At 28.9% G+C, this 13,817-nt stretch overlaps 2 protein-coding genes across 4 annotated transcripts; both read right to left on the reverse strand.

Annotated features, from left to right (window-relative positions):
- Window positions 1–142: 142 nt before the first annotated feature.
- LOC145195160 (integrator complex subunit 11-like) lies at window positions 143–2,919 on the reverse strand. 2 transcript variants are annotated; one of them, XM_080072959.2, is made up of 6 exons: window positions 2,674–2,919; window positions 2,373–2,587; window positions 2,182–2,281; window positions 1,911–2,083; window positions 963–1,635; window positions 143–839 (listed from the first exon to the last, which is right to left on the reverse strand). In XM_080072959.2, the coding sequence occupies exons 1-6, from the start codon at window positions 2,885–2,887 to the stop codon at window positions 364–366; spliced, it is 1,851 nt and encodes a 616-aa protein (XP_079929085.2). In that variant the 5' UTR covers window positions 2,888–2,919; the 3' UTR covers window positions 143–363. The 2 variants fall into 2 exon arrangements, with proteins under 2 accessions (XP_079929085.2, XP_089926524.1); XM_090070398.1 differs by lacking the exon at window positions 2,674–2,919 and having other exon boundaries at window positions 2,182–2,292; window positions 2,373–2,575.
- Window positions 2,920–3,364: 445 nt separating this feature from the next.
- LOC145194925 (ankyrin repeat and MYND domain-containing protein 2-like) lies at window positions 3,365–10,886 on the reverse strand. Of its 2 annotated transcripts, none has more exons than XR_016446204.1 (12): window positions 10,531–10,886; window positions 8,789–8,847; window positions 8,237–8,344; window positions 8,123–8,153; window positions 7,901–7,999; window positions 7,614–7,688; window positions 7,365–7,447; window positions 6,980–7,188; window positions 4,692–4,827; window positions 4,546–4,601; window positions 4,184–4,293; window positions 3,365–3,903 (listed from the first exon to the last, which is right to left on the reverse strand). XR_016446204.1 is itself a non-coding variant. In XM_090070399.1 (12 exons), the coding sequence occupies exons 1-12, from the start codon at window positions 10,598–10,600 to the stop codon at window positions 3,703–3,705; spliced, it is 1,200 nt and encodes a 399-aa protein (XP_089926525.1). In that variant the 5' UTR covers window positions 10,601–10,724; the 3' UTR covers window positions 3,365–3,702. The 2 variants fall into 2 exon arrangements, 1 of the variants encoding a protein (XP_089926525.1); XM_090070399.1 differs by having other exon boundaries at window positions 4,184–4,256; window positions 10,531–10,724.
- Window positions 10,887–13,817: the final 2,931 nt, after the last annotated feature.

Genomic DNA, 13,817 nt, shown 5'->3' on the forward strand with positions numbered 1-13,817 from the left:
CCTCTTCTTGATAATTACAGATTTTCAACTTTAAAGATCATAAATCAGAAAAAAAACCGTGAAAAAATACTTATTTGCTCTAATGTAAAAGACTAATGTGACTTAGTGTTTACTTCCGAAGTGCCGAACTAGAGAACCAAACTTTTTAACTCAATATTTTGTACTTTTGAGATCACCTAGACCGTTAAAATACAAAAACTTCGAGTTTATTATGTACAGCTAAATACATCAATTGTAACGACAGTATAAAATGAACAATTGCTTTTGTTCAAAGGTCTTAACAGAATTTTAAGAGATATTCTGCAACTCATGGTGCAATTTTTTTACACCGCTGCGGTGATTGATATTGCTCAAAGTTGAGTATTAATCGAACTCTGTCGTTTCAGTTGAAGGCATTAGGAAGTCTAACACACGACTACCTAGAACATCGTCTTCGAATTTCCAGGATATTAACAAATGCTTCACGCTTGATTTGTTCTTATTGCTCGATTCAATGGCTGCAGAACTATGATATTTTAGCAAAACAGAATCCACCGCCAACGAATGAGCTGATAACTTTTGAACAGAATTCTTTGTAAAACACTCTTCGAGGTCAAGTTTCAGATTAGAAAAAAACTCTTCTAAAGTCTCACTCGACTCAATTTTTACAGATGATGTAAATCTTAGTTGATGATCGACTAAGTTGAGCTCGTTAGCAGCCATGTAAGATTCGATAAGTTTCGCCTCCATGTTTTTCATAACAAGCAGACCATCGATGGGAATTTCATTGTTAACTTTGATAACGCGGTGACGCTTGGATTGAGAATCGTGAGTATTTGTTTGCTTGCGTTTCAACATTCCTAAAGTAAAAACAATTTTGAGCAAGAAATCATTTTTTGGAAAGGATGAATATCGAGATTATTATAAGGACACTTCAAATCGTAAACTAATTTTAATTTCTAATTTTAAGAAATCCATTTTACCTTTCGATACATCAATAACAACATTCGGTTGCATTGCTATGGTGACAGATTGTCCATTAGCTGGCATGTAACAATCTAACCCGAACTCCTCGTTTATTTGCGATTTCAGAAATTCCATCTTCGATCCCTCGCCATGTACTAACATTACATTTTTCGGCTCACATTGTCGTATTAATTGCATTATTCCTGAAGCATCCGCATGAGCGCTGAATGATAAATATTGGACCGATAACTTTACATCTACTGTAGTTTTCTTGTCAAGTTCGATTTTCTTTTGGCCAGATAAAACTTTATGCCCCACCGTACCAATAACGCAATATCCTGGCATTATAAGCATATTGTTCTCCTCTGGAGCCCATTTTTTAAAAATCTGGAGAGAAAGACCGGCGTGTAACATTCCAGGAGTAGCAAACACTACCATCGGTCCAGGGTTATCTATGTAACTTCTGTCAAACGCTTTTATATGTTTAAAATCAAACAAGTTTCTTTGAACAAATGTATTTTTAATTTTTTGGTTGGTCCACGTTATGAAGAGCTTGTAATAATGATTAGCTTTTTCAGTAAGTCCCATGGAAAAATAAATTGGAGCTTTAATATTCATTCGATCCCAAAATGTCTCGAGAAGAATGCATAATTCTTGAGCACGTCCCAAAGCGAAGACAGGAATGAGAACCTACGTAAAAATGACTAAATGATATTATGACTATAAATTATTATCATCTATGTTTATTAATTATACTTATCGATGTTTATTATTCATTTTCACACATCACAAAGTTCTAGCTACACGACAAAAGAACTATAGGAATAGAATAAATTAGAAAATTAAAAAAAAAAAACTGTTAAAATTAGATAAAAACCTCTCAAAAAAACTATTCAAAATGATCCTCTGGAATACGATAGCGAACAATAAAGATCAAGACACTAGACACGTTAGAGCTCACTCACCTTCCCTCCTTTAAGAATAGTCTCGTGAACCTTTTTCAAAAAGTCCATTTCTCTGCATCGTTTGGAATCACGGATAGTTGTAGCATAAGTGGACTCAGTAATCAAAAGATCTGGTCTGCATTTATCTATCCATGCAGCTCCAAGATGACGATCGGGAGTCATATTGTAATCACCTGAAAATTAAATCTCTTTGTTAAGCTTTGGTGGCTTAGATGCTGAAGGATTAAGACGAGGACAACAATAGCTTCTAACTTCTAAAAAAATATCTTACCAGTGTATACAAAAGATTGTTCACCAACACGACAGTGAAACATAGCAGCTCCTAGTACATGACCTGCATAGTATGCTTTGATTTCTAACTCATCATCTACCTAAATATATTCTAACAAAAAATTAAATTTTAGAGACAAAGTATTTTAAAAACTTTACCTGGGAAATATACAAAAAACAGCAACAGCGAACCTGAACACATTGGTGTAAGTTAACAGGAATGACTTTTTTCATGCAATCTTTAATATTCTGGGATGTGAAAAAATCACTATCCCCTTTTCGTTCGACCTGTATCTTACGAAAATCCTCTAAGAGTATAGGGCAGATAGCTTTTGTAGGATGAGTCATATAAATAGGTCCATCATACCCACACATCTCAGTAAAATAAGGTAAAGCACCACAATGATCTATTCAATAAAAATATTTGTTAAAACCTTTTTAAAAACAACAAATATTTTCAAACTAAAATCCAAGAGACAAAATTTATTTTTACCCAAATGAAAGTGACTTATTATTAGACAATCAATATGAGGTGTGTAAGGTCCAGTTTTTGCAATGTAGGTAAAATCAGGAAACTTTCGCTCATCATTGTATCCCATATGCATGCCACAATCTAACATTATGTTTTTCCCACCTAGGGTTACTATAATACAACTTCTGCCAACATCCTGGCCAGCACCCAGGGGGACTGCTTTAATATCACACATAATATTTTCTGAAACATAATTATACCATTTTAAAAATAAAAAGAGTAAAAATATCCGACCATGAAAATTCTTTTTCACTGTCACTAGACAAAAATTAGTTCAATGTCTATAACAAATGAAGTAGTTTTTTTTCAGATCTAGACAGTAAAAAGTAAAAATCTAAAATTTTTAAACCAAGTTAAAAAAAAAATTATAAATCAATCAGTTTTAGTAAATAGCTTTAATGTAATAGTAACAGTTTTTGTAAATAGCTTTAATGATATAATAATCATGCATAACATAGTTTCTTAAATACATCCAACTCAATTTAAATTTAAAACCATTTCTGTGAGCAAAATAACTTTCTTAAAGATGAACAAGTTGAATATGAGAATGTTCTTCAATTGACACAAATCAGATTTATTTAGATTTCAAAAAAAGTTAACAGAAAGAACACTTTTTAAACAAAACTCTGAGTGAGAAGTAAAAATAGTTAAATGATTTCCTGTCTTGTTTGTGTCTTTGAGTACAGAAGAGATTTACAGATATGATCATTGCAATATGAAGACTAAAACTATGTTAAGTAAAATTTAACTAAAAAAGAACAAAAATTATTACAGAGAAAAATGAGAAAAAAAATTTAACAGCTTTTATTAAAAAAAAAACAACAAAACATTTAATTAGTTTAAGATAAAAATTTATGTAAAAATAAAATCAAAAAAAATCAATAAATTAAACAATAAATATTCAAATTAAAAACTTTCCAAAATAAAATAAAAAAAAAACATTTATGGACAAATTAATCTTTTAAAGTGGAGTAACTTGAAAGTGCAACTTCAAGATGGCGTTTCCTCAAGTGTTGGTACTCTTTGATTACTCTCAGATTCTTCATTTTTCTGCAACGCCTGATTTTCTTCTCGCTCTTTATCAAGATTCTTTTGCTGTTGAATAAGAAGGTATTCCTCTTTAAAACTCTCACAAAGTTTCTTATGAGTTCCCCAATGTAACTTTTGACAAGTTTGATTGCAATACCTTGCCTGAAAATAGTAAAAAAAAGATCTCTAAATAAACACAACTATTTGAAAAAAGAAATATCAGTTTTATATGAAACAGTATTTGTAAAGACCATTGCAAATTGTGGATTATGTAAACTATGTGGAAGTTCATTTAATCTTTTACAAGATTAAATTATGCGTTATAAAAAAAAGGTCAAATTATAAATAGTAAGTTTATAAGTTTGTAAGCTATATGTATTTTAAAATTTTAAAGCTATCTATAAATTATTGAATAAAAAAAAGAGAAAATAATTCATGTTACCATTTTACACACGCTGCATTTATTGAAACAGCGACGATCTCCACAACAAGAACAGCACTCAGCAAAATCAGCACTAAGAGCACAAATACTTCATTTCATCTTTTTGACATCTTTATAAAAGTAAGAAAATTTTCTCAACTCTAAAATTCTATTTGTTTTTTATCCTAATGTTTTTGCTACAAAAGATGTTGAGAAAAAAAAGGTTATGAAAAATGCTTAAAAGAACTTTTGGTCATTTTTCTCCACAAAATAATGCATTACGTTTTGCTCCACAAACAACATTGAACTCTAAAAGAACTCTAATGTGAGAGGTTGGGAGAAAAGCTTTAAAATGAATCAAAATAATCAAAGAACAAAACTACCTCTGAAGTCCGTTGATGGACTGAGTAATTGAAACAACTGCACTTGGACTTCCTCCCTGAAACAAAAACAACAAAATATATAACTATAAATAGAAAATTTCAAAAGCAATAACAATATTAAATCAAAAAAATAACATTTCACTGACCATAGGCACGGAAGATAACTTCTTGATCAGCTGCTGAAAAACATTTGAAGAAGCATAAGGAAAAGACTTCAAAGAATCACGCAGGACGGTTTCTGTCCCGAAAAGGAACCCATCACTACTTTTGCTTTTCACTAAACTTTAGAAAAATACTACACTGTATATTACAATTTTTCAAATTATATGTACTGTATGCTCCTGCGTATTTATATTAGAACTTTTAATTTATTGAAATAGAAATAGAATAGAAAATTGCTTAAAAAAAAAGTGAAAATTAGAACCAAATGTTGGATTTTTGTCCAAAAAAAAAACAGATGCAAAAACTTTGCTGTTTCTGTTTGACAAAAACTTGTTTAGCAAAATCAAATTATTCAGAAAATCTACAGCAGGAAGAAAATTTTAAGTCATAAAATACTTGTATGGATTTGAAAAAAGAAACTTAAAAAAGAAACCTGGGGAAAATACCCAAAAATTTAGGGTTTTTTAAAAGTTATTAACTTCTGTTTTAAGAAAAAAAAAAAAAAAGATATTACTGAGATTTATACTAAATATAAAATGTTGAAAGTATTAAAAAGAAATAAAAGTAAAAATTGATTGAAAATGTTTGAATGGATGAAAAGTTAGTTTAATGTCCTGAACCTATAATTCTGAATCTCAAATAGAAGAATTTAATGATGATGAAAAGTTATATTTTAGAACAACAACATATATATATTTTATTTTGGCATTAGCTAGGCACCATTCAAGTTAAGATATGCAAACCATTTAAAATCTTTTAACACAATCAGGTATAAGAATGATACTGAGCTTTCAAAGGAAATTTGGAACTTCAAAGAAAAAGCCATTACACCTAAAGTAAAGTGGAGAATTGTAAAGTGCTGCAAACCTTACAACCCAGAAACTAAGACCTGTAACCTTTGCCTTCATGAGAAATTTGAAATTTAATCACACAAAAAGGACACAACCTGCTCAACAAAAAAAACGAAAAAATATCAAAGTGCTAACATTCTAATAAGTTCCTCCTATCCTCTTTTGATACTGAAGACTAAACAACTACGTCTTTTGTTCATCACGTCATTCTATCGTAAATTTGATTCATTTTTAAACAATTTTTTTACATTTTTAATGTGTGATTAATAGCTGATGATTGCCATAATTTATATATATATATATATATATATATATATATATATATATATATATATATATATATATATATATATATATATATATATATATATATATATATATATATATATATATATATATATATTTATTTATTCTAACATAATTTAAAACATAAAAACCCTACATATTTCAAATTACAGAGGTTGGACAAGATAATAGGACCAGATGAAAATGCACCATAAATGCTCAGTTATATTAAGGTAAAGAGACTGGGTGGCCAGATAAGATCTTCAACTTCCCCAGAATGCTTCTGTTGCCAAGTAGTGATCACTTTACCAGTATGATTTGGAGCTTAAAAAATTGCATTTCCCTAGTACCAAGATAGGATGATCTAATAACATATTTAAATAATCTTGAGTTTTTTTATTCTACTATGATATAACTGTCCAAACCATGGCAGATTCTCCTTTATGATTAACAGTCAAAGAAGATAATCTGAGTTATATGTGTCTTTTGGTTATTTCCACACATATACACAACCAGTCTTTACAAGCAAAGGTTTTCTTATTGCAACTCTTCTGTAAAAACCAGCTTTATGTAACTCACAGCACACAGTGTTGATAGAGACTGGAATTTCAAAATGGTCATTGAGTAATGCTGCAATTTTAGGACCTGTAGTTTGATAATTTGATTTTACAATATATGTTAGTGCCTAAGTGTCTTTCTAAAACCCTTGTCTTTCTTCCAGAAATTTGCTTAGAAGAAGATATTTTCCATTCCTGTTCAAATACATGTATTACTCTTGAGACACTGCTTCTTGAAACACTAAACAATTCTGCCATTTCTGTAACACTAGCACCTGCTATATGAGCTTAACAATTTGTCCTTATTTGAAATTTAATAAGTCCATAGCTATGCTAAGTTTTTATTATTTCTTACTTATGATACCTGAAAGTAAACAGAGGTTCTAGAACAAAATGATAAAGTACATGAATAATTAACTAATAAGCCACTAAAAATTCTTAACTTTTAAGATTTTATATTTGACATTTGAAAGTGTTGCTTTTTTTAAGCAAGTGTTCCAAAATTACTTTGTCCAACCCCTGTATAACTTAAATATTTTATAATTCTTATTTAAATTTAACATAAATAGTTAAGCATACTATTTCAGCAAACCATTTAATCCATTTTTCCCTTCTTTTCCTTGAGCCCAGAGGTTACACTTTTTTAAAATAAAGTTTAGAATGTGTGTTTTTATTGCAAGCACTTCATTGACATCTTTGAAGGATTTTTGACAAAATGCTGTTAGAACTTTATCAACTGATGAATATTCTTCCAAAAGAACTGCATTCTCTTTTATATACAACACCAACTAAAAGAATGTTTATTTGAGATACCTTAAATTCACTTTTTTAAAGAATTTTTTATTTTGAAAAAAAGATTTCATTTTTAAATTTTACTTTCATCTTAAATCAAATAATCAAAAAAACTTTTCTCTTGAAAAATCAAAAATGAACTTTAAAATCTAAAGCATAGCAATAGAATTACCTTGACTGGGTTAAGATTTGGAGTTATTACATATTTATGAAGTGGTTTTACAAGATGCTCTTTGATAGTAAGCTCTTCTAAACCTAAAAAAATTATTTCAAATAAAAACTTAATATTTTGTTAAAAAAAAATAGAAAGTATTAAAATTATTGAAATTTATTTACCAAAATTTTTAATTTTATAATATCTCAAACAAAATTTTTAATTCTTTTAATCCTTCAATATTAAAAACAGATTTAGAAAACCTACCATGTTTGTGAGTATAATACTCTATATCCTCAAGTGGAACAAAATTATTTATAATACTAACACAGTCATGACGACCTGAAAATTTAAGCAACATTATACAACATTGTTAACAAAAACTCTATTAAAATAACAAGTAGTCATAGTTAGTTAAAAACTCTTTCAGTATTATAGATTATAAGTGCAAAAAAAGCACTGCAAATGATTTTTAAAGAACATGCAAAAAGTTATGTATTAAACAAACTTTAAAAAAAGATTGATCTAAGCTATTTTTAAAAACATATATAAACCTGTAAATGCCCCAAGTTGAGAGGCAGTGCGATTGATTTTATTGACAGCATCTGACTTTGCCCCAGCCTCAAGAAGAAGGCGCACAGAATCAGTAGAACCTGTTGAACAGATTATTTACACATTTCTTCAGAAGATAGGCACCAGTTTTAAAAAATATACTTATCCCAGCAACAAATGTTTATGCTTGTACTTAAAATACAACTTAAAAATATAGACATTACCTGAAAGTGTTGCAAACATAAGAGGCGTGTACTAAAGAAAATCCATAATAATTTACTTTTTCAAACAAAACTGAAATTATTAAATATTGTAAAAAGCTGTATTTTAACACTTACCAAATCTTTATGTGAATCACTATTCACATTTGCACCATGTAACAGTAAGTATTCTATCATTGCATCATTACCTTTATAACTTGCATACATAAGAGCTGTCATTCCGTCCTGTTTAAAATAAAAACAATTTTTTTTTTTTTAAACTAAGATTAAAAAAGGTAAAAACAAAACAACTAGAAAAATACTAAATTTCTATAAGACTTTTGTAAACATTTAATTCCTATAAACAGTTTTTATAAATATGAGGTATTAGGTAATATCTCAACTTTATAAAAAATTGTTTTCTTTGAAATATATGATTTATATAAAAGTGGACAAACAATCTTAAGTACAGCCTAAAGCAACAGAAATATTTAGAATATAGTATATACATTTAGTGTTTAGATAAGAATAAGTTATATAAATGTTTTTACTAGCTTCATCTGGAAAAAATGAAGCAGATCAATGAACTGTAAAAAGCAAGAATTATTTATTGAAACTTAGGAACTATTTGTGAACAAAGAATGTTAAAGACTTGCTTCATTTGAAATGAAGCACAAAAACAAAAATAACCTCTTCAGTAACATCAACATTTACTTGACTGATGAGCTCTTTTACTGCAGATAAATTACCTAAAATTAGTTAGTTAACAAAATTGTATTAAAAAAAAACAAACAAACACAAACATCAAGTAATAGTTAATGTCTTAATTGCAAATTAAAGTTAAATAACTAAAATGATTCAACAAATAACTAAAATCATATCAACAAAAAGTAGACAAGTTTGTTAAGAAAGATAGATATACTGAAAATAATTTTTAAAATTATTTTGATCTGAAAAATCCTACTTAATGTTTGCTGTTTATAGTGCATTTTTTACTAACTGAATTTTAGGAACTGAGCTTTAATCAAAATAATAAATCTTTAATCAGCTTTGAAAAAACATGATGTCTTACACATGATAACACATAATGTAGTAACTTAAACATTAATCATTAATTAACGCTGAATTTGGAAATAATCATAGAGGATTAGATAACAGAATTATGATATATTTAATTATAGTTACAACTGTATACTGCACAAGATATTTTGCAAAGAAATGTAAACAATAGGATGGGAAAAACATATTTGGAGCTTCTGAGTATCTAAACCTTGAACAAAACTTCTCAATCTTCTATTCTAACTAATTTTGTTCTTGAGGAAAATGTTTAATCAACTATTTGCTGAAATTAATAACTGACATCTTTTAAAGATTTTAACATTTAACATCAATTAAGGACAGACCTTTTTTTAATTTTACCAATTTAAAATTACCAATTTCCAAGAGGGATATTTGGCATCATCAGACAGAAAAAGGTTAAATAAAAACATGTTAAAACCAAAAATATTTCAACATACAAAATAAGAGATTTTATATTAATTATCTCACATTTTTATTTATTTATCACATAAGTATTTTTATGTACTAAATAATATATAATTTCACTGGTACTGGATCTTTATAAATATACTCAGTCATAGTAAATAAAAACCAAAATATTTATGGTAAGTGTAACAAAGGACTAAGCTTAGAAAATTTTGGCCAGTTTATTTTAAAAAGACCTAATGATAAACTCATTAATATTAGCTGTTTGCACAAACTCAATTTATTAGAACTTTTTGGTTTGGTAAAGTAATGGGAACTTAACTTAAAAAGCTTTCATTTAAGACAGTTGGCTGTTCTGCCATCATCTGAACATTGAGCTGAAAATTTATAAAATTTATTTATTGTATTCATGATTCAGAGTGTCAATCCAATAAATGAAATTTTGCATCATAGCCTCATGCTATACTATGCCTCTTTTAATCTAATTTAACAAAAATTAAGGTACTAAAAATTATGATAATCGAAGAAGAATCTTTAAAATTATTTATAGGGTTTTTATCCATCTATGACTAATGTTTTCATATCTGTTTTTGAAAGAATTTTTCAATTTCAACTTTTCTAAATTGAAATGACCTTTCTTTGACATGTAATAAGATTGCTTCTTTTCATTCATTTTTACAGGTTCTGCTAAAAAAATATTAAGTATCCTGGTGTGAATGCATGTAGAATTTACACCAAGTGACTTCAGAATTTTTGTATATGATATATTACTGCCAAGAACTCTTGATATACTACTGTCAAGAACCACCAAGGCTGAGGCTTAGATTAGACATATATAAAATAAAATTAAAATTGTTGTAAACTTTATAATTTACAAAGTGACTGAAGAGAAACTTTAAACAAAAAAATAATACAATGGCAAAGTTGTAAATAATAACAGCTCTTACCATTCTTTACATTCAAAAAAAAAGCTTTTTCAGTTTCTGACAAGTGTTCATTCTTTTTTTCAGCTTTCATTCTACCTATTCACAAAAATATAAAGTTTAATATTTTAGCAAATTTTCTAACCACATCAAAATATTTCAAACTCTTATAGTCCTCAGTGCTACATGCAATAGACTTAATTTTGCGATATATTTGTTTATTTGTTGATGTACTTTTCCCCCCGTTAGCTTTCACATTCTCACGGTAATCCGAGTTCTCCATAATAAAAGTTACAGGACTGTTTACACTGATCCAAATCAAAAAAAGTTCCTTGGGGTTTCTTAGGTGGTTCTTAATGAAATTTGCCTTCGGAAACCTCAATATCTATTTGATAGTGAGCACAAGTGACAGCGCTTGCTCGTCTCCAGGACTGGTTGTGTATTGCTACATTTATAAATAGTATTTAAAGTATATTTCTAAAGCTTTATTCGTCGTTGTCACTTTTTTACAAGCAAATACATCTGCTAAATAATTTACATTTCATAAAAATGAATAGAAAGTATAAAAACAGTCCTATTAGATTTTGCTCTGTGTGTGGGAAGGTAACTTGTGATAATCCACTGTAACTCCGTTACAGAGGTGGACTGCCAAATTTTGAACAACCGGCTCGCTATTATTTTAAAAAAAGAACGGTAAATGCGTACATTGTCTTCATTAATTTTTGTACAGTATAAATTATATATAACAAAACAAAACATTTATTGCACAAAATAACTAAACAAAATATTTATTGAAATTATTAAAATATATATTAAATGTTTATTTTGCATAAAAATACTATTAAAATGGCTTATTTTTGGTTTTAGGGTTAATTTAACAAGCGGCTCGCCGAGTTTCAAAAATTTTAACAACTGGCTCGCGCGAGCCGGACCGAGCCAGCTCCAGCCCACCCCTGGTCCGTTAGTAAATTCCCTTTATCATACGTATTTTGAGATTAGACTGAGCAATCAAAACAAAAGATTTGCTCCACATGTGTTGCAAAGCCTATATTGTAGCCTTAAGGTGCTAGAGTGAGGGCAAAAAAAACTGTCTGTCATTTGGTGTACCCATGGTGTGAAGAGAAGGCAACGACCATGTAACAGACAGCTGTTTTTTATGACCAATCTTCAAAGTGAAATTTGATTAAAAAAAATAGTTTTTTTGAGAAATTTAGAATTATTTATTGAAATCCTTTCGAAGCCTATCAAAATTTTGATTGTGTATAAAAATTATGGATTTTCCTAGTGTTTCCTTAGTATATTTTTTTCTAGCTCCTTGGTATATTTAAATGATGTAAAAGGGTTAATTAATGCACTTGGTGTTCCTTATCAACCAAGCGAACGGAGGCTCTTAATTGATTCTTTCAGCAGAAGCCTAATAGCAATACTCTAAAATATTCGCAATAAAATGTACTTATTGGTATTTCATCTGTACTTATTGGTCATTCAGTTCATAAATCTAGAAGAATGCTAAATTATTGTCTAATGCAATTAAGTGCTCCAATTACAGTTTGCTAATACGTTGTGACCTTATGGTAAAATACATGTCGTGAGGTTTTTATTATTATTACAAAACTTTTCCTTGAAAACATTTTTGCAAACCCTGAGTAAATTTTCTGAAAATAAAAAGTATTCCTTTAGCCTCAGTTTTTTGGTATGTTGCACACTATATTCAAATTGTTAAATATTCTAAGGAGTTTTTTTTCCAAATATCAATAAAAGAAAGATATAACGCATTATTTCCCCCTTCCCTTAATAAATTTGGTCAAAATTGTCTATAACAAAAATCAAAAATTTTTAGAAAAAATGTAAGCTAATGTGCTAGCATTTAGACAATTTCACATTTTAACTTACTACATTTAATGTAAGGTAAGTATGGGTATTAAGGCCCACCTAATATTTTCGATTGCTGCTTAAGATTAATCATTCCTTGATGTAAAAATCTTATCTGCATATTGAGGAAATAATTATAACAAAAGTTATTCATGTTTTTGTAGCATACCTTAATTGGGCCTTATTAACCCCTTATGGGGGTAATAAGGCCCATGTAAAAAATACAAAAAATAAATAAAGAAAAACCAGAAAAAAGTTTGGAAACATTCTTTTAATGCATAGTTTATCTCACATTTATAAAATAATAAGTAATCTTGCATATTTATATACTTTAAAAGAATCAATTTTTTATACAACAGTGAATAACAACAGAAAATTAAAAAATTCAATAAAGAAATGTTACAAAGAAAAACATTATTCTTCGCAGAATGGACATACTAATTCTTCCTCATCTTCAGAATCATACCCCATGCACCCCTCGTGGTACCATACTTTACATTTACAACATTGTCGCATACTTTCTACAGACTTTTGCTGGCATAACAAACAAAACCAATCATTCACATCCACACTTACAGACTAACTTTTCTTTGCACTTGGTTTTCCTTTGCCTTTATTCTTTTTATTAACAGCTTTAGAAGTGGAAGATTGAGAATAATCTTTTTTCAGGTCTTTAGAAACATTTGCTTTTCCTTTGCCCTTATTCTTATTATTAACAGCTTTAGAAGTAGAAGATTGAAAATCTTCTTTCGTTAGGGCTTTAGCAACATAGTTAAAACTTTTTTTGCGACCGACCATAGCCATATTTTTCTTTTTAGCAGGACTCGGCATTAAATCATTGAAACTTGCATTAAGATTAATTTCAGGTTGATCGACTGAAACTGTTGAGGGACTGGGTTGGGTGACTGAAGCTGGTGATTTTTAGTGGGCCTTATTACCCGCTTTGAACCTGTTACGTTTATCGATAATGTATCCTTTTGTTTCAACACTTGCATAAATATTACATGATGAATAATGATAACGAATAAGTACTTAATGCAAATAAATGCAATTGAAAAAAATAGAAGCTTTATAAAATATTTTAAAATGTAAAAACACGTATCTTAAAAATTAGACTTAAGCAATTTTTGACGAAACTAACAAAGTAATCTTGCTTTGTCGAACGCGCGGTAAAGAAATGCTGATTTTTTTTTGCTGCCAGTGATAAAACCAGATAACTCTAATATTTTAATGTCGAAAAAAAGTTTCACAATTTATTTTTTCCCTAACTTTGGATTAGTGGGCCTTATTACCCGCCGGGCCTTAATACCCATACTTACCTTATTTATGAACAACTCTTTTATTGCAGGTTGTGTTCCTTCTACTTGGGAGGCAAAATATTATTTTTTTCTTTCACCTATAGGATAGTTGGGTCGAAAGACTTCACAATAAGCAGAAAT

The sequence above is a fragment of the Hydra viridissima genome, unplaced genomic scaffold (assembly GCF_058129835.1).
Source record: "Hydra viridissima isolate aposymbiotic clone 2 unplaced genomic scaffold, HvirCarnegie_v1 scaffold_13, whole genome shotgun sequence".
Classification (NCBI taxonomy): domain Eukaryota; kingdom Metazoa; phylum Cnidaria; class Hydrozoa; order Anthoathecata; family Hydridae; genus Hydra; species Hydra viridissima.